Raw genomic sequence first — 20,024 nt, forward strand, 5'->3', positions numbered from 1 at the left:
GAATTTGCGGGTGAAAACGAACACTCTCCAACATGCATGAACATACTCACAGAGATGAATTAACAGAGGCATCAAGGAGTTTCATATTTAATAGGGAATATCACCATGATATATTGATGGCTCAAAAAAAGACAAGCTATGTAGACTTAACATGAATTGAAGCTGGGAAAGATTTGCTTCCCTACATAAGTATTTTGTTTCTTATAGCCAATATCAAATGTATAAGACATGAACATAATGTAAATTACATAGGCTAATAATTCCAAAATGGGATTCCTGGACTTTGTTGAAAATTGAGCAACTATTGAGGACAATAGTGTTGAAAAGGGGTAAAACACAGAATTATAGAGCAGATTGGGTTAGTTTAATTAAATCACAGTTTGGCTCAGATGATGATTATGCTAATGGTAGGCTAAATGAACCCTCCTCACAGAGTGTGCACCGCGCAGAGCTGATGTCAGCCTGAGGCCAGCTCTTGCAGAAGATTGTGAATGATTTCCTCAGTGATTTAGAGTTTGGACGAGGTGCAAGCCCCGCCCCTTTAACCCCCAGCCAATGGTGTTCGGATATTCAAATGAGCCGTTCATAAAGATAACTTGGAGCGGCAACTGTGACAGACCTCATAAGAAACTTTACTCCAAACCGCAACTCTACACTGCTTTCTGACCAGTGTTCTGCGTGAAATTGACTAATAGACTTCTATTGGATATACCACTGCTGAACCAGCATCCAGGCAGGGAACTTTTTATTCTGGACCCCATAGAAAAACTCTTTATAATATGGGCAAAGAAAACATCTATTTTTTGACTGTTTGGATAATTTTGGCAAAAATCTGTGCAACTTTTTCTTCTGATCCTGAGCCCACCAGTGTGTTTGGTAAGACTGCCAGCAGTGCGTTTTTATTGTGTTAAAACACATTTTAGATTTGTTGTGGGACTGGAGCACTGATATATATGAATTTATTATATGTCGATGGACTGGAGTGGGTGGACAAACTTTCAGTGTTGATCGTCTCTGATGAAGTATGTTGTAATATTTGTGTTGACGGGATGCGGCTTAATTGGTGCGTGCGTGCGTGCTCCGCTTTGACCGGGAGTAACCCCGCGGGGAAAGGCTTTTAAAGGGGTTCAGGTCTGCAGGTCAACAATGGTCAGCACCCCATTTCATACCAATCACGGCCATGTGCGCCTATAGAAAAGCCTCTTCTATAGGCCTTTTGTAGGCTACAAAAAAGGGAGAAAAGGGGGGGGGGGGCAGAGAAGAAAAACTTAATATGAAAAGTAGCCTATTTTAAATTCAATTGAAATAAATTATCTTTGGTGCTACATTAGGCTATTATGTAAAAAAAAATGCACATGTTTTGCAGGCTATTTGATTATTAGGAAACCCCTGTATTTGTTCTTTTTACTACTACTTTTTACTATGAAAACGACTTGTCTTATCTTTAGAAATCCGAGGCTGTGCCATTGTAATAATGAAAAGAAGCTTGGCTGATTCCTGGAGACTGACGGTCATCCAGTGCTAAGTTGGATAGACTAACTGGACTTTACTTCAGGAGGAAACATTAACCTTCTTTAATGGTTTGAGTCATAATGAAACATGCGGGTAGAAATGCACTGGAGAGGCAAAAGGGGGCGACACTGCCCTGCTCTATGCCCCAGCCATGCTTACTGCCTGGTCGACTGACTTGCACTCATGAGTTTTGGGCAACTTGATATAACATAAATTAGTAGATTTCATCATTTAGAAATCTAGAATTCAGGTTTAGTGTGTCTCCTGATAAAGGGTTATGGATGAATAGGCCATCAGTGTTTCAATCTGCTCCATAATCCATGGTTTGTTGCATGGACAGATGGATTTGCTCATAATCTCTTAAAAGACTGACTTTTTCCACTGCCAGAATCCCAGATTAAAGTGCATGTACTTGTCACCTCTGTCCATTTTCCTCATCCCACAATAATGCACCTCATTGACAGAACATTTGTTTTGTTTGTTTGTTTGTTTGTTTGTGTGTGTGTGTGTGTGTGTGTGTGTGTGTGTGTGTGTGTGTGTGTGTGTGTGTGTGTGTGTGTGTGTGTGTGTGTGTGTGTGTGTGTGTGTGTGTTTTAACAGCAAACAGCACTGCCCCCGTGCCCACCACTGCTGAATGGATCACAGATTACACGGGCATCGTGTCCAAGTTCTCCCTGCGGACGGCGGACGTCCCGGACGATGACGAGTGCTACCTGGTGCCTGGCCAGCCAGAGACCATCGCCGAGTGTCATTTCAACCCAGAGACACAGAGCTTCATTGTGATACATGGCTGGACGGTATGGCAGACTCTTTGGTGTTAATGATAATGTGGGATCAGCAGCTCACCATGCATGCTCACGTCAACAACTATAGGCTATCTCAGCAGTCTGTTTTGAGGGCTTGGAGCCAGAACGGGGATAACTGACATTCTGGGCAAAAACTTAGATTTGATATATCTAATAAAAGCTCTTGAGAAGATCTGTTTAGGAGTGTAAGAACCTTTTTATTTGTGTCTTATTTATATGATGAGTTTATCACCAGGTCATCAGGTCAACTTCTTTTGGCTCTCATGTAAAGTTTGTCAAAAACCTGCTTACGTCACTCTGGCTGCAAGCCATCAATTTAGAGAAATTGTGTCATGGATACCAAGTGAGCTAAACCTTTCGATGGTATTTTGCACAATAAAGCGAACAGGGTTTGAGTCTTACCTACGCTGTCATCAAGACAATGCTGAGAATAGGGACTATGTGCTCACAACCTTTGGGGCAACTCCTCCAAAATTATGATGAGTCTGCATCGAGTAAAGTGAGATGAATATAAGCTAGCATGGCAGTAGGTAAGTAATTACAGTCAAGAGAGGCAAAGAGTTCATGAGCCAGCAATGCATCTGCTCCATGCACGGATCCCCTCTGATCATGTGATTTACAGCCAATCATGCAAGAGTTGAACCTGATGACCACCTTGGCTGCTCTCCAGTCAAATGGAAAGAGGGCTAAGGCCAAAATGAAACACGCCATGCTGCAGCTAACCTCAGATCTGTCTGTCTGTTTGTCTGTGTGTGTGTGTGTGTGTGTGTGTGTGTGTGTGTGTGTGTGTGTGTGTGTCTGTGTGTCTGTGTGTGTGTGTGTGTGTGTGTGTGTGTGTGTGTGTGTGTGTGTGTGTGTGTGTGTGTGTGTGTGTGTGTGTGTGTGTGTGTGTGTCTGTGTGTGTGTACACGTACGCGTGCGCACTACAGGTCACAGGGATGTTTGAGAGCTGGGTGCCCAAGCTGGTGACGGCTCTTTACGAGCGGGTGCCCAGTGCCAATGTGATCGTGGTGGACTGGCTGACCCGGGCCAACCAGCACTACCCGACCTCTGCAGCCTACACCAAGCTAGTGGGCCGCGACGTGGCCAAGTTCGTCAGCTGGATACAAGTGAGTGTTTTGATAGAGCAACCGCCCAGCTGGTTTTTCGACAGCTGGATCATGTTTTCCAGATCCTCAATGTGGGCCAGTGGACACATACAGTCGCACACTATTACGACCAAAATATCACCACACTCGTCGTGTGTGCCAACAAGACTCAGAAATAAGCGTTAACCCATAAACCTGGTTGGAAATGAAAATAGTCAGTGAAATTGTGACCAATTTGTCGCTGATGATGTAATATTTGATGTAATATTTTGGTGCGGCGGATATGTTTTCCTTCTGGTTATGATTTTACACGGCCTATAAATTTTTATGGCCATGTCTGTGGTCGGCAGCAGCCTCTCATGACGAGGCTCAGTATTTAGCGGAGTGCAGCCTTTGTTCTCATTACAAGGCTCAGTATTTAGCGGAGTGCAGCCTTTGTTTAAACATCTTGAAGGCAAAGGATTGGCATGTGTTTGCACTTTGTTTACATGATGTCCAGTGTTACACATTGCGAGGTTTTGGCAGAAACTGCATTTGAAAGAAGCCTTTTTGTATATTTTCACTCATCATCTCTTTCGGGGGTTGGTTTTACACGCACACATTAATCCATGCCCTGGATTATATCCCCAAACTCTAAGCAGAGAACTGCCCATACCAGGTTCAGTGTACGCTACTGCTACTCTTTATCCATGCAACAAGTCTGCAGCATTCAATTATACATGGTGCACAGAGTTTTCAAGTGTTGCAGTAACTTTGACTTAAGATGCATTTAGACACAATTATTCAACCTTTATTTTACCCAGGATGTCCCACTGAGAACCAATTTCTCACACACACACACACACTTCCCTTTCAGAATGAGCTGCAGTTGCCCTGGGAGAGGATTCATCTGCTGGGTTACAGTCTGGGAGCGCATGTGGCCGGCATCGCTGGAGACCTCACTGACCACAAAATCAGCAGGATCACAGGTGAGACTAACAACTCCAGTGTGCCATCATCTGCATACACTATACACACAAACTATCTGCATCTTCTTCTTTATATAAAATTGAGTAAGTGGGTTCTGTCTGTCTGTTTACATTTTGTCCCACTGATGATTTCACAATGTCTATGACATCACCAGTGATGTCATCAGTGACATCATTATTGACCAATCATCTTATGACATCACTGATGATGTCATAGGCACTGATGATGTCCTAGGCATTGTGACATAATCAGTGATGTCATAGGCACTGATGATGTCATAGGCATTGTGACCTCATCAGACTGTCAATTCATCAGTGATGCGAAGTTGAGCGAGCAGACGATTGTGCGCTGCACAATAGAGCAGGCGATTGTCTGCTGCACATGCTAATAGAGCAGGCGAGGCCACGCACACAATACACAGAAACAGCATGCATTAACACATTTAATTGGATTATTAGAATTTAAAATGGATGTTTGCATTCCTCAGTTCAGATTTGAGTCACATTTGAAGTTGTTGTAGAATACCCGTCGATAAAACCCACACCCTTGACCTTAATATAACGTTTAATTTTAATATTAATGCACAAACTAAAAAATCACGAGTCATACAACCCTAAACTTTATTGCCTTTACTTTAAGCCTCTCCTGGCTTATTGCTTACGCAGAAGAAAATGGGTATGTTGGATATGAAGTTACAATTTTTAAAGTTGGTTTGAGCCAATGATTCTGTGCTTGCAAACACACTATCGCACTGTGCTGTATGCGTATGTTCTGTACTTTTCAGCGCTGCTTGTAAAACCCACACAGCACACTATACTCAAATCTAATCTGCTGCTCATTACATTCCAAGCGCTTATTGTACGAGTGCATGTAGCTAGTGGGTGCCAGTCAGCCCTGTTTGTCACTATGAAGTTGATCCAGCTTTGAGATCTCTCTGACCTGCTTAGAATAATGGTGTGTTTACTGCCATCTGAGAGCCGCAGACCATTAAGAGCCCATAATCAGTGCCTCACATTGTTGAGCTTCTGGCTGAGCTTCAGTGGTCTGCAGAACTTCCCCCGCAGCACAAAGAGGATTAACCCAACGCATATTTCCAATGTTTTCATGTACAGTAGGCTATTATAGATAGATCAATCCATAGGCGACCGGGCTGTTCTGTAGAGAGACACTTCTTTCTGCCTTTGTCTGTGTCTCTCGTTCATTTTCTCGCTCTTTCTTTGACGGGAAAATCATAAAAAAGGATAAAAAAGGAAGATATAAAACAATAGATATAAAACAATAGCTAGATCTTAACAGTTCTGCGTGTAAATTCTGCTTTTATTCAGTAAATACTGTGAGCGAGAATCAATAAACTCCAACTCAATCCTTTCCTCTGTTTATCCAGGTCTAGATCCCGCCGGTCCCACCTTCGAGCATGCGGACGACCAGAGCACGCTGTCCCCAGACGACGCCCAGTTTGTGGACGTCCTGCACACGAACACCAGGGGCTCCCCGGACCGCAGCATCGGCATCCAGAGACCCGTGGGCCACATCGACATCTACCCCAACGGAGGCACCTTCCAGCCAGGCTGCGACATCCAGAACACCCTGATCGGGATCGCATCAGCAGGCATCAAAGGCCTCCAGAGTATGTACTTCAAACACTCTGTCTGTTCTTCACTGTCTGTTCTTCACTGTGTTTGATGTTACTTTTGAGCTACTTTTCATTCTCTCGCCAGAAAAATATGTGTAGGCCTACTATAAGTGCTGTAGTTGCTTTAGCATGTGTTCAAGCCCCCCACACCTGTAAAGGAGGACAAGTAAAAGGATAATTTTCCTATGAGTATCCACAAAGTATCACATGAGTATTATTATTATTATTATACTACCATATTAGAATATACTCGCCCTCTGTGATGTGAGTTCCAGTCCAATGCGCCAGACACTCTGAGCCAGCTTTGATTTGACAGTATGACACTGAATCAGCTGTGGTGGTGAGTGTTGTTGTTGTTGTGGTAAGAACCCGTCTCACTGTCCACCTGGATGCCGACAAACTTCACCAACAACAAAGATGCCGTCAACAGGGCAAGCTCCTCTCACTACTCCTCCATTGTGCAACCTGGCTAAAACAACCCCAAAACGCTTTTCTCCACAATGAACTCCTCAAACTGATGGACACCATCTTTAACTCCTTCACCACCAACAAATATAACTTCTATCGTTATTCCTAACCAACATTGATACTGTACAATACACACACAGCCTCAGTCACTCACTACCCTCTCTCGCCTTCAACCCGACCCCCCACTACGTCCATCCTGAAGCTGACCTCTCCTCCATAGTCACTCCCTGTAGCATGAAGTACTCAACCTGCGTCCTCCACCCTACCCCCTCCTTTCTAGTCAAGGCCTGCCTCCCCTCACTCTCTCTCTCACTCATCACCAGTATAATTTACTTTTCCTCATCCACTGCCCTTCCCCCCCCGCCCGCCCCCCATGCTCGCTGCTGCCACCCTCACACTGACAGAACCTGCTCCTGACCCTGACATCCCCCAACAACTAACAGGCCCATCTACAAAGTTCAACCTCCTCTTTCTGTCTAAAATCCGAGTTGTCGCTGCTCCACTCAAATCCCACCTCGACTCCACGAACCCCTATAAACCCTTCCAATCGGGCTTCCGCTAAAAAAAAACACAGCACAGAAACGCTCCTTCTGAAAATCACCAACAACGACAGACGTCTCTCTGCCTCCTCGCCGTCCTCATCCTCCTTGACCCGCGCAGCGCCGCCTTTTACTAAGTGACACGCTGCACTGTAAATACACAGCTCTGACCGCATTACAGAGAAATGTATGTAATTACAGTGTTGTAAATTTTCAAGATAGATCCATTTTGCAGTAAACAGGTACTTTGCCCCCATAAAACCTTTCAGGGGTACAATTTACAGATGTTTGCCTGCAGCCATAACACACCCAGCTGTGGAACACATATGTCACAGACGCGGCGTGTTAGGTTCAGATTAGCCATGTTTCGTGTGGATTGAGAAAGACACGCTTTGTGTTTGTGTTCATTGAGCCGGGCGGAACTAAGTGAGAAATAATATCTGGGTCAATCCAGTCGATTTAGTGGCGTTTTCTCCACGGTATGTGTTGCGTGATGAAAGAAACATACAGAGGATGTGGGCACCCGCTGCCTGCGCTTCATTAGCTTCTCTGTTCTGCCTGCTACAGATATGGACCAGCTCATCAAGTGTTCCCACGAGCGCTCCATCCACCTGTTCATCGACTCCCTGGTGAACACACAGCAGCAGAGCATGGCGTACCGCTGCAGCTCCAAAGATGCCTTCAACAAGGGCCTGTGCCTCAGCTGCCGCAAGAACCGCTGCAACAAGCTGGGCTACAACATCAACAAGGTGCGCGCCCCCCGCAGCGCCAAGATGTACCTGAAGACGCGCGACATGATGCCCTACAAAGGTAAAGAACCAGGAAGAATGGCATGGACTTGATCCAAAAAGATTGGGTAAACCAGAGGTTTTCAAAGTGGGGGGCGGGCCTTCGCAGGGGGGGGGGGGGGGGGGGTGCCAAACAGTTTCAGGGGAGGCTCAGTGAATGGAAGTGGGAAAAAACCTTACATTAGTTATTACATTAGTTATCAAAATAGCTTAAAATGTGTGTGATTTTGTCTGGGGTCAAATGACATAAGCATGATCCCATAGGCATCCAGGAATTGAGCGAGACTAGCAAGTAAACTAAAGCGGGGGCGGGCTTTGTCCAAGCTGAGAGGAGGCCCACAGTCTCAGACTTTGAAAACCCCTGCAGTAAGCCATTAGTGTTCTGTACAATATAAGCAAAGAGATGAAATAAGTTTAGCCACTGTAGAAAAGTCTGCTTGGATTTTACACTTCCCCCTGGATTACTGAGAGCTGAGTTAATTGATGGACATACAGTCCTTTAAGTGGAGTAATCCTCAGTGTATGTGCTACTGTTGTTGAATGTACTTATTGCAGGGCTGGCTGCTTAGAGCTGGACTCGGTTTAATTAATATTAGTGCAGTTACTATTGATACAAATAGACTACACACAGTAGATAGACAAAGAAACAGATACACATTCACACACATGTAAATGAATACATGCACAAATGCATGAATGTATACATTTACAAGTATGAAACTCTCCAAACCACACCATCCACACGCTGGCACGCGCACACTCGCGCACACGCACGCACACACACACACACACGTGCGCACACGCACGCACGCACGCACGCACACGCACACACACACACACACACACACACACACACGTGTGCATGCTACACACAAGTACGGCATCACCACACAGCTGTGCTAAAATACAGTAACCATTAATCAGTCACCTGACTCGGACTATCTCGGCGAGATAGTAGGATGACGCAGCCTAGTTTAGCAGATAGAAGCGGCAGCGTCAGAGTAACACAGTTTTAGTGTGCCGCTGTGTCACATGAGGAGGAGGTCATGTGTGTCTCGGAGGCTGCGTTATTCAGGGAATGCGACACCACCCCATGTAATTCACTAGCCATGGAAAGTGGATACTGGATACTGTCGGACCACTCCACAAGTTATATTTGTGAACTATGTTTGGACGTGAGCTCACAGTGGTGGTGGTAGTAAGGTGGGTGTAGTAGTAGGATATTCCATTTCAGCTGTAAGGGGGGTCAACAGCTTAGTATAATTAATGAATCATTTAATTAATTATTTCATTGATTAGTTAATATGTGTGTGTATGAGCGTATCATTTACATTAACCCAAACACAGTAGAAGAGACACAAATCTGTGCTTGAACACAGTGTGCCATCATCACATGAGGATATAAGGGATAACAAGGGCTTAATGGCATAATAGTATGGACTAGTGGTCTCTCAAGAGATAGACACGTTGGCTCCCGCAATTTACAAATGCTCCTGCCTACCCGTCTGTACTAAAAAAAATACATCAGGATATCCGGTCAAAATAAGGCGGGATATCTGCTCATTTCCCCACTTGTGATTGGTCGAAAATTGATCACATTGATCTTCCTTCCAGTCTGAAATGTTTTTTTCCTTTATAAGATGACAACTTCCTCTGTCTAAATGTTAACGGGCTGAAGTACAGACTGTCAATGGAGCATTCGAAGCTTGTGGAAGAGATAGACTGGCTTGAGAGACTAAGGTGTGTCAGGGACGTCAGCCAGTCAAGCTGTGAGAGAATGTGTCTAAACTGGACAGGCTGCAGGTGTGCTCATGCTGAGATACACTAATACTGTCTGTCTGTCTGTCTGTCTGTCTGTCTGTCTGTCTGTCTGTCTGTCTGTCTGTCTGTCTGTCTGTCTGTCTGTCTGTCTGTCTGTCTCTGTCTCTCTCTCAGTTTTCCACTACCAGGTGAAGGTGCATTTCTTCAGTGCGGAGCAGCTGAATTTTACGGAGCAGCCGCTGAAAATTTCCCTGTACGGAACCCACGGAGAGAAGGAGAATATCCCATTCGTCTTGTATGTACAATAACAGCTTATAGCCCACACACACACACACACACACACACACACACACACACATGCACGCACGCACGCACGCACACATGCAGCATGTGAGTTGTTTCCGACCATCCGTCTCCTGACATGCCATGAATGCCTCTGTCCACCTTCTGTCGGCCTCTAGTGTATAATCCGTCCAGCTTGACCTTTGAACTTTGCTACTCCTTGACCCCTGCAGGCCGGTCCTAAACGGTAACAGCACTGTGTCCTTCCTGCTCACCACCGACGTGGAGATCGGAGACCTGATGATCGTCAAGCTGCGCTGGGAGAAGGACGCGTACTTCAGCTGGTCGGACTGGTGGGGCAGCAGCAAGTTCCACATCCGCAAACTGCGCGTCAAATCTGGGGAGATGCAGTCCAAGTACGTTTCTTTATTACCGCTGCCTTCCCTCTCCACGTCACATCACAGATATGATTAACCAGAATAGAATGGGACACATTAGAATAGAATAGAATAGAATAGAATAGAATAGAATTTAATTTAATTGAATAGAATAGAAGATGCTGGAGCTGGTGCAGCCTTTTGGTTACAGATTAATTTATAAACATAGGATGTTTCATCATGTAGCTTGTTTAGCATGCAGCATGTGGGAATAATTAGGATAGATGTGGTGATCTACTTCAACTTGATTTTAATTGATTGGTTGATTTTAATCATGAGACACAGACATACAGTAGGACTAGCTATGTCAAATAGTAAAGGATATTGACTGCTTTTCTTTTTTCACAACATTTGAATGAATTCATGTTATTTTCCTGTGTGTTTGCAGGGTGATCTTCAGTGCGAAGGATGGAGAGTTTGCCTACCTGGTCAGGGGAGGAGAGGACGCCACCTTTGTCAAGTCAAAAGAAGACAACAGGAGCCGCAAAGAGAAACTGTAAGTTGAAGAGTAGCTTACAGGAAACGTTCATATAATCACTTTAGCTTGTCGACTGAATGTGCCTCGTCATACAATGATACACTAATAAGGAGATTGGGTAAGAAGCCGTGTTATGTACTGTTAGATTAGCCTGGTAAAACATCCTGATTACGTGAACTCACATTCTGGTTTCAATCTACCGATCAGTCTGGACTCCCTCCCACCCCCAGCGACGTAACTGGCCAATCAGGGATGCCGCTGGCAAAACACCATCATGGCTTCTCCCGAAACAACGAGCAGTAAATAACCTTAGTAAAGTAAACGCAGCTGTAAGTGCAGTCATTACAGAAATAGACTCAATAACTACAAGTAAACACGAACCAGAGAGTCTGCACCAGCTGAGTTTCTCCGCGGAACAGTCGTTTTCGCCATTTGGAATGGATTTGGCGACGCTGATTGGCTGAAGGAGTTGTCTGTCAATGCAAGTACTTCCATGCACTGAAATCAACGTCCAGAATGACTCAGTAGAAGGTTGCAGTGCGCTCAGCTGCAAGTTCAAAGCAGTGTGTCGGGGGCACGCCTACTTATTGCTGATAGGTGGTAGAATGAAACGGAATGTCAGATCACGTTATCAGCATGTTTTTCTTTACCAGCCTACTGTTAGATGCTGATACAGGCTCTCCTGCTCACCATCATCTCTCCTCCTTCCCAGGATGCACAAGCTGAAGACGCAGGGCAGTCAATTTGGGCAGAACGAAGCATGAAGTTGCACTTGAGCACATCCTGTCACTGCACGACATCCATCTCTACACACACAGAGCCAAAGATGGACAGAACAACACTGGCCAAACTTATGCAAGGAACTGGACGCGTACAGGATGTTGTTTCTGATTCATCCAGAATGGCCGCACCACTTCAGCCCCCAGCACAACCTCCATAAGCTCATCCATAGTGCTGGAAATCAATCGTCTCATCATATCATATCTCTCATCATGTCTTCCGCTAACCTCTGCTGCTGGAACAAATGTTACAAGTGTCATCGTAATGACGCGAAGACATTTTGCTATTTCAATCTTTCAGTAGCTTTTGCTGCATATTGTTTTACTCATTTGTTTTATGCTGTTGTAGCCTATTATGTACTGTTTATACAGATTCTGATCCACTTTTGAACTCTTGAAATGATGTGTTTTTCTTTGCCTATGTGAACTTGGTTAATTGTTTATATATAAATGATTCAGAGTGAGAGGCATAATTTAGGCTTTTTTCTTTCACACTTGCAAAATGATAATTTTGTCTCTAATGTTTGTCTCGCCCTAACCACTAATTGCCCACAATCAACAGGGACCAAAGACGTTGTTACTGTGTACTGAATGGACAATCACAGTGATCTGAGAGTTTTATGTTCACCTCAGATCTCTTGAAGCCTCGCTTGTACCTTGATTGCATTTGGTTATTGTGTTTGGCACTGGTCACTTTAAAAGGCTCCCTGCCCTCTGCAGCCAATTTGATCACATGGTCATTCACATTGCGGTCCAACTGGGATATGCATTTTTTGGTTTTGGTCATTTTTAATGAACTGAGGTCATTTGCTAAACATTTAAATCATGGCTAAAGTACTTAATGAATAGGTCAACAACAGTGTCTCACCTGGAACAGTTTACCTGCAGTTTACCATTGTTTTGAAAGGTCAACCTTTACAAAATTCCCGCAAATAAACATGCAAGCGTTTATAGCCGTAACACATCCCAAGAATATTTCATATTCTATTTATTGAATGTACAGTATATATTCAATATGTATATATTTGTATATTAAGCTGTAATATATTTTCGCAAATTTCCATTGCTGTCTGTGTTTTTATAGATGAAGATTTTGTGATTTTGATGCACAAGGCTTTGGACAGATCGATCAAATTGGTCTCCACGCCAGCTGTTGAGTGCATTTTCTTTTATGAATTGAAATGCAGTGCACTGTACAGAGAAACACAACATGATATCTTAATAAAGAGATACATATCCTGACATTCCTGAATCTTAAGCAATTATTAAGACAAATAAATATAGACCAGTTCCTGGTTAACCCTCACTATTGGCACGGCAGCTACTACCACTCACACTGATTTGATGCTTTGATTGGATTTGATTAATTATAGTAGAATACGTGCCCAGCCCACATAGGCTTACAAGACACACTGTAAGTGAAACAAAGTGATCAAACAAAGGTACAATGATGAAAACATAGAATGCATGTTGTCCATCTACATTGCAATTTCAAATCACATTCAGAGGCGCAGCTTTTGAACAGGCAATGCAGGCAATTGCTTGGGGCCCCAGGTCATTAGGGGGCTCCGATGGCTGAGAAGCTTTACTCCACAGCAGTGACCGCAACTCCCTCCCCATAAACAACCAATGGATGATTTGCGATGACATTGAAACCCCCCTAAAGAGGCCCCATGTCATTCCCATCATACTCGTATGTTTCATGTACATGCTCTTGAATTGAAAGTGAAACATACATTCAAGAGAATGTATATGTGAATCATGCACGTTTGACAGGAATGGTTCATTCAATTTCACTTTAAATTCAAGAGAACATATGTACTTTATGAATTGAAAGAACGCTGGTTGGAAGGGGCCCCTTGGAATTTTTGTCTAGGGCCGCAACAGACTCTAGAATCACCACTGATTACATTACAAACAATGACGTTCAGGATACAGTATCCAAAAGCTCATTCAGAATTCAAAATAATGAAGGATTCCTTCCTTCTTTCCCATACCTCAGAGATACACATTGTCACTAACAAGAAAATTATGCTTTGAACATGGCAGAGGGGTCCTGCCTGCATCATATCATGCCTGAGTGTCCAGGGTCAGTTTTCAAGAACTACATTTTGCATTATTGATTTAGAAAGCTGTGTGAGTGGTGACAGCATCCCCAGGCGGGATCCGGTGCATTTTGAAAGTTGACAGGTAGAAACCTGGTAAATGCACAGTGGAATATTGCTTTAAACTATAGAATTGATAGTTATTACGCACAGGTTGTAATATAATGTAAGCAAAGTGATGCCTTTAGTTGAGGCACAGTCATTTCAACATTATAAACATCAATACAACACTTATATAAATACATGAATTTGTGTTAATTCGTGTTTTACATTGAAATAATCAACAACATTGAACTTGACAACAGTAGACAGTCTGTGCCTATGTATCCCTGTACATTCTAGGTTATTGCCCCACATGCAATGAATGGTGTCTCTTGAAGCTTTACACCCTAAACATTGCAGCATTATCAAGTATTTGATGATGAACTTTGTTTTATATTAATGTAGTTTTCACTCTCTTTTAGTTTTGATAAGTTTTGTTTTTGTAACTCAGCACCATTGTAAATGAGAGTCCTACCCTAAACATGTAATCCAAGAGTTGAATAAACTTTATAATAATTGTATTATTATGCGTGGTTTCGCCAGTCCAGTGGATTTAGTGTTTTCAGCATTAGGTGTGGTGAGTATGTTGTTTGGTTCAGTGTAGAATTGTGATGAGACAAACAGCACAGAGGAGTTTCTGAGGCTGTAAAGAGGCTTGGCCAGCCTGTTCCAAAATAAGATTATGCAACATTTCAGTAAATCAAAAAAAATGCTATAAAGCTACACATTAAAAATGCTATTGTGTAAAAAAAGGCAGATAACTCAAGACATGTCATGGTCAGCTAAATGATAATACCGGTACTTAATGATACATCGTCTACAATATATTTCAGATGTATTTATTAATGTGGTTCAGGAAATGACAGTAATATATAGATAGATCAACACATGATCAGCTTCACATGGACATCCAGAGGGAAGTCTGCATCGTGATGTCGTTTGGATGATGGTACATTCCTGTAGCCCATGCAACACATGACTGTTAGTAGCCCTGCTCCTCAAACACAGAGGTCATTGTCCAACATGTTCTCATAGTAGCTACGGATTATCGCAGGTCATCATTGCAATGCTAACAATTCAAAACATATTATGCAACACTGAACCAATGTACATTAAAGGGACAGCTCACCCTAAAATCCAAATTACATATTTTTCCTCTCACCTGCAGTGCTATTTATCCATCTAGATCATTTTGCGTTAGTTGCCTGGGTTTTGGAGATATCAGCCACAGAGATGTCTGACTTCTCTTTCATGTAGGAACTATTTTCTTTCGACCAAACTACACCCACTAGTTCCCACATGAAACCAGCAGCAGCTAGAGCAGCAGCTAGCTATCGGGTGTAGTTTGGTCAAAAATAATTTCTACATAAAACTGCTCACAACAAGTCTGTGGATTATCTTGAGTAACTGGGTCATGATTTGTGAAAAGAGACATTGCTGTTGAGTTTTTCAATCGTATTTTTTTGGGGCGCTTTGAGCACCACAAGCCGAGTGCCATCCAGTTCCATGGAGAGAAGGCAGAAATCTCTACGGCTGACATCTCCAAAACTCAGACAACTAACACAAAACAATCTAGATGGGTAAATAGCACTACAGGTGAGGGGAACAATATGTATTTTGGATTTTAGGGTGCGCTGTCCCTTTAAGACTAAAAAAAACAAGCATGTTTTTATATCTCTGATTCTTTGAGTTTGTGGACTAGTTCCTGAAAGAGATTCCCATTGGACTGTTTGAGGGAGGAAAGGCATTGAGCAACAGTTGGCATCTATACAAAGCCTCTGAAATGAAAAAAATTGGATGACCATTAACTCATGCTGTCATTTCTATATTTTTTTAGCTATATTTATACTAGCTATTCTACATTAACACTAGGGCTAGTCAGTTCACAGCTGCTTTGAATTTTAGAGCTGACATTTCACAACTTTCAAAATATCCCTCTATGATTTCTCCCATCACCACTTTGTGTACAAATCAGTGTTTTAAGATTTTCAAAAGCACACAAGAAAATAGTGGTCATCATAATGGCATTAATCCACTTAATTTGAGACCATGTTGGCTTTCTCATAGACTCCTAACATCCAGTGGCCTTTCCAGTATTCCAGTAATCAATCTACTGCAAATTTTGAGATTCTTGGTTGAGGAACAGTTGGTTCTCAAAGGAATTAACCTATTTTTCAGCCAAAATCCTGACAAAAAAACAAGCCAATTACCTAATATTACCTATTATTCTCAGTAGAACTGCATCATTCATAAAAGCACTAAAGCAATTATATTATGTTACATTTTATGTAATCATTTTTGAATATGATTGTGCGAGTAATAGATAAGGAAGAGCTGTGGAAATTGATTTCAACAGAATAGATACACTTCCAACTTCCATCGTTTCTCTCTTCGTCAATATGGAAACGTTCCCTCATGGCGTGTTGTGTTGGTGGTGGACAAGTGTTGTTGATCCCACAAAGATGACTTTTAAAACATGTACTTCAGCCTTTACTGACCTGACTGTTCCCAATCTATAGCCGGGTTCGACACATGCGAGACGAAATACTGTACTGTGTAGGTTTACTGAAGTATCTTGGTTCACAGATGATCTTGACTTTCAAGAAAACTAAGGGACATTAGAAATTCTGCCCAGTAAAAGCAGCTCCACTTTAGCAGTAGGAGGTATAGTGCCTTGCTTAAGGGCCCCAACCTCAGCAGTATAGTCAGGGCCGGTTCCAGAACAAGATGACTAGGGGTGCATCCTAGATAGGAAGGGGTGCAGATGCCCGGCCAAAGGCCGGGCCCACTCAAATTTGACATGTTATTTTACTAAAAATAATGCATTTGACCATCATTTCAAGTAGAATGATACCACCCAAGCAAGAATATTTCAAGTGTTTCAAGTGCTTTACTGAAATATTTGGACCATATAATGATAATACAATTATCTCAACCTTAAAAGGTTACATATAGGTGCCAAAAAGCCATAAAATCACATCAAAGAACAAAGAAAAACAACAACTATAATTCAAGTTTAAACAGTAAGTGTGCAGCTGTAGCATTTATTAAAAAAAAAAAAAAACTTTTCAACTGAGCATGCAGACAATTAAAATAAGGGTGCAATGCATGCTTTTGCACCCCCGTAGAACCGGGCCTGAGTATAGTTGTTGAGTAAAGGGAGAACTTGACTCAGTCACATTCCCCCTTCTATTTTCCTTGGATTCGAACCAGTGACAGCAACAAATGGCATTCCTAGAAATTCACTTTGGAAAGAAGTCTTGGAAGTCCATAAAACTTATACGAGAAGATTTTCGTCTCCGGACTCTGTGGAGGAGTTACTGCTTATCCTATCAAACCAATCTTTTTACTGGCACCGGCAAACCTCTGTTGGATTTGCACATTACAAAATATGACTGTCTGACTGTCAGTCTGAAAACACGTGAGGTCACTGCTACAGTAACAGTACAGAGCCTTGTGCCTCCACAACCCAAGACAATAGGATCTGAACTGCAGCAGCAAGTGCAGCATTTGTTTTCCAGGTTGCACTGTCACTGCCTTTCGAGGAAAATGTTTTCATGTTCATAGAAAAGCTACAGGCCAGCTGGACCGTGTGTGTGTGTGTGTGTGTGTGTGTGTGTGTGTGTGTGTGTGTGTGTGTGTGTGTGTGTGTGTGTGTGTGTGTGTGTGTGTGTGTGTGTGTGTGTGTGTGTGTGAAAGAGTGACCCCTGTGTTATTCAGTGTTCTGGTTTTGTTTTCAGATGTAATACGGTTCACAAGAATAATGTTGTTTGTGACACTTTGCAAATAAGTAAAAAATGGTGTTTATTGAAGGAAAATGCCACTTTACCCTCATGTACCAACAGTGTGGCCTTTTCCCTGGGCGCAACCGCCCCCCCCAACACCCCCCCACCCCCACCCCCGCCCCCGCCCCCGCCTGTGCCTGTATGGTATTTGGTGACTTGTCGTTGACTGTGCTCAGGGAGGAGAGGCACAGTAGGGGGTATGTCAGTAACAATGAAGCAGTGCAATTTTGCTGTTAAAGGAACACTCCGCCCATTTTCAACCAGCTTTGTATCATTAGAACATCAGTAGTATATCAGAAAACTGTAAACGGTTTTGAAGTCTGTCATTTAATTTGACAGTTATTGAGTGTTAAAGTGTGGACCAGTGACATCACTGGTCCACACTAACTCAAATTAATAACTCATTAACTCAAATCAACTCTCAATAACTGTCAAACTATTCATCATTCATCTAGTTTGACAGTTATTGAGAGTTGATTTGTGTGTATGATAAGCAAGATCTTATAGTCAATAGTGTCTAAGTCACACATTTGCTTCGACACAAGAATAAATAAACTTGCAGCTCACACCAGTTTGGATGCTATAGAACTGTTATGTTACTGTATTGGGGATGTAAACATGACAATGACTAATCAGTGTCTGTGAGCATAGTCTTTTCCTTGGAGCCTATTTGCAGTGGATGAACACCTGTCATCCAACATAGAACTGTTAGCATGCACCATGATGACGCACGGAGTGGGGATCTCTGATGGCTGCTTGATGTCCTGACTCCAACATGCCAACATGCCGATGTTGGCATCCCTGCATGCCAACCCTGTCAACAACAGACGTTTTGGCAGCTCAACAGTGATCATGGATTAGGGTTGATTACATATGAATCGTAACAAGACTGTGTCACCATGGCTTTGAACTTCACTGTTCAGTGGACAGTCACAGTAACAGCCAAACTTTGCCACCATCCCATTCTGAAGGCTTATCAGCTTCCTGTGACTGATACGTTTAGCTCGAATTGAGCAGAAATCAGTCAATTGACCTTTTTCACAGCAGCAATTTTGTGTGTAAAAGGCAGGGTAAACAGGTGCAACCAAAACATTAATGAGGGTTTCCAACTTCCAATCCATTTTCAAGGGTGTCAAACTCAATTTCATTCCGGGCCACATCAGCATTATGGTTGCGCTCAAAGGGCCGGTTATAAATGCAACATGATATAAATGTATCAAACCTATTATGTGTTATCATATTTCATATTGCCTCTGATTTGATTATTATTGTTTTTTAGTAGGCTAATAACTTAATACTTAATAACTAGCTCTGAAAGCAGAATTATAGGGAAAACAATGGCAAACAGACAACTGATTTGGCCCCCGGGCCGGGAGTTTGACACGTGATTTACAGTAGGTGTTCCAGTGCTGGGGCCCTCATTATGCACCTATGTTTTTTACCCTGCCTTTTAGACACACAATGGCACTCTGGCAGGCAGGTGACAATATTATTGGCCAGTTACTCGCAGTGAGGTTTTGGCACTATGCCACCATCTATATGAGGTCAAAGACACAGGTTTTAAAGTAATAGAAACTCAGAACTTGGCACAATATGCCGTTGCAATTGCCAGTTACAATACATGCTGGCCAAGAATTTTATATTTTGTTGACTGACAGTGGCTAGTGGCCAACTGTGCCTTGGTATGATCATGCAAGTTGTCTAGGCACTCAGAGTTCATCCTAGTAGGTAACTATAATAAATGTTCCCCAATAGTCTGACCAGATGCCACTGAATTGAGTAATCAAAAGACTCACTGTTGAACAAATAGTGCTTACTAATGTAAATCACAGAACTTGGAGGGAGAACATCTGCAAGGATGAACAGAAACATTTATTTTCTGTTAAGTTCAAGTTAAGGCATTGACCCCGAATGAAGCAGAGCAGTAGTTCTCAAAGCAGGGTCCAGGGACCCCCAGGGGTCCTTGAGGGGGCTTCAGAGAGAGGGTCCCCAGCAATTTTCACTAGAATTCCAACCATAAGTAACACAATGACAGAATGTATGACTGTCTTGGTCATGGATTTTATTTCTGTAACCCTCCCACTCTCCTGGCCCTGTCTTGCAGGAGCCTGCATGTTGGGGTTGATAGGCTGACTGGGTGCATGCATGGGCCCGGTGCACTCATTGGGATTAAGGAGACCTGCTTCAGACCATTCAGTCTCTCTCCCGCCTCACTGATGCACCTTTTGTTTAGTTCTTCAGTTCTTTGTTGTTTAGTTTAAATTAATACATTATTGTTTTAACTTTTACTTTGGTGTATGACTCCCCTCATATTTTACAAGCCGGTTCAAGTACGAAGTAACCAATGCAATGATGGGTTTGGAACATGGAAGGATATATTATTGTATTGTATTAGTGGTAAACCCCATCCATCGACTCTGAGCAGATTAAGACGATAGAAACAATAACTTGTAAATAGTGCTTCAGCCTAATCTGTATCACCCCTCCTTTATATTCCTTCTCTTATTTGATCCATGTGGCCATGAAAGCAGCAGATCTGAGGAAGGGTCCGC

At 42.8% G+C, this 20,024-nt stretch overlaps 1 protein-coding gene across 1 annotated transcript; it reads left to right on the forward strand.

The window, feature by feature from the left end:
- Window positions 1-641: 641 nt before the first annotated feature.
- Window positions 642-12,795, forward strand: lpla (lipoprotein lipase a). Its single transcript, XM_083648198.1, has 10 exons — window positions 642-876; window positions 2,113-2,309; window positions 3,248-3,427; window positions 4,263-4,374; window positions 5,760-6,002; window positions 7,583-7,825; window positions 9,739-9,859; window positions 10,080-10,262; window positions 10,672-10,779; window positions 11,474-12,795. The coding sequence occupies exons 1-10, from the start codon at window positions 780-782 to the stop codon at window positions 11,523-11,525; spliced, it is 1,536 nt and encodes a 511-aa protein (XP_083504324.1). The 5' UTR covers window positions 642-779; the 3' UTR covers window positions 11,526-12,795.
- The last annotated feature ends 7,229 nt before the right edge of the window (window positions 12,796-20,024 follow it).

This window comes from Poromitra crassiceps (assembly GCF_964638095.1).
Source record: "Poromitra crassiceps genome assembly, chromosome: 12".
Lineage (NCBI taxonomy): Eukaryota > Metazoa > Chordata > Actinopteri > Beryciformes > Melamphaidae > Poromitra > Poromitra crassiceps.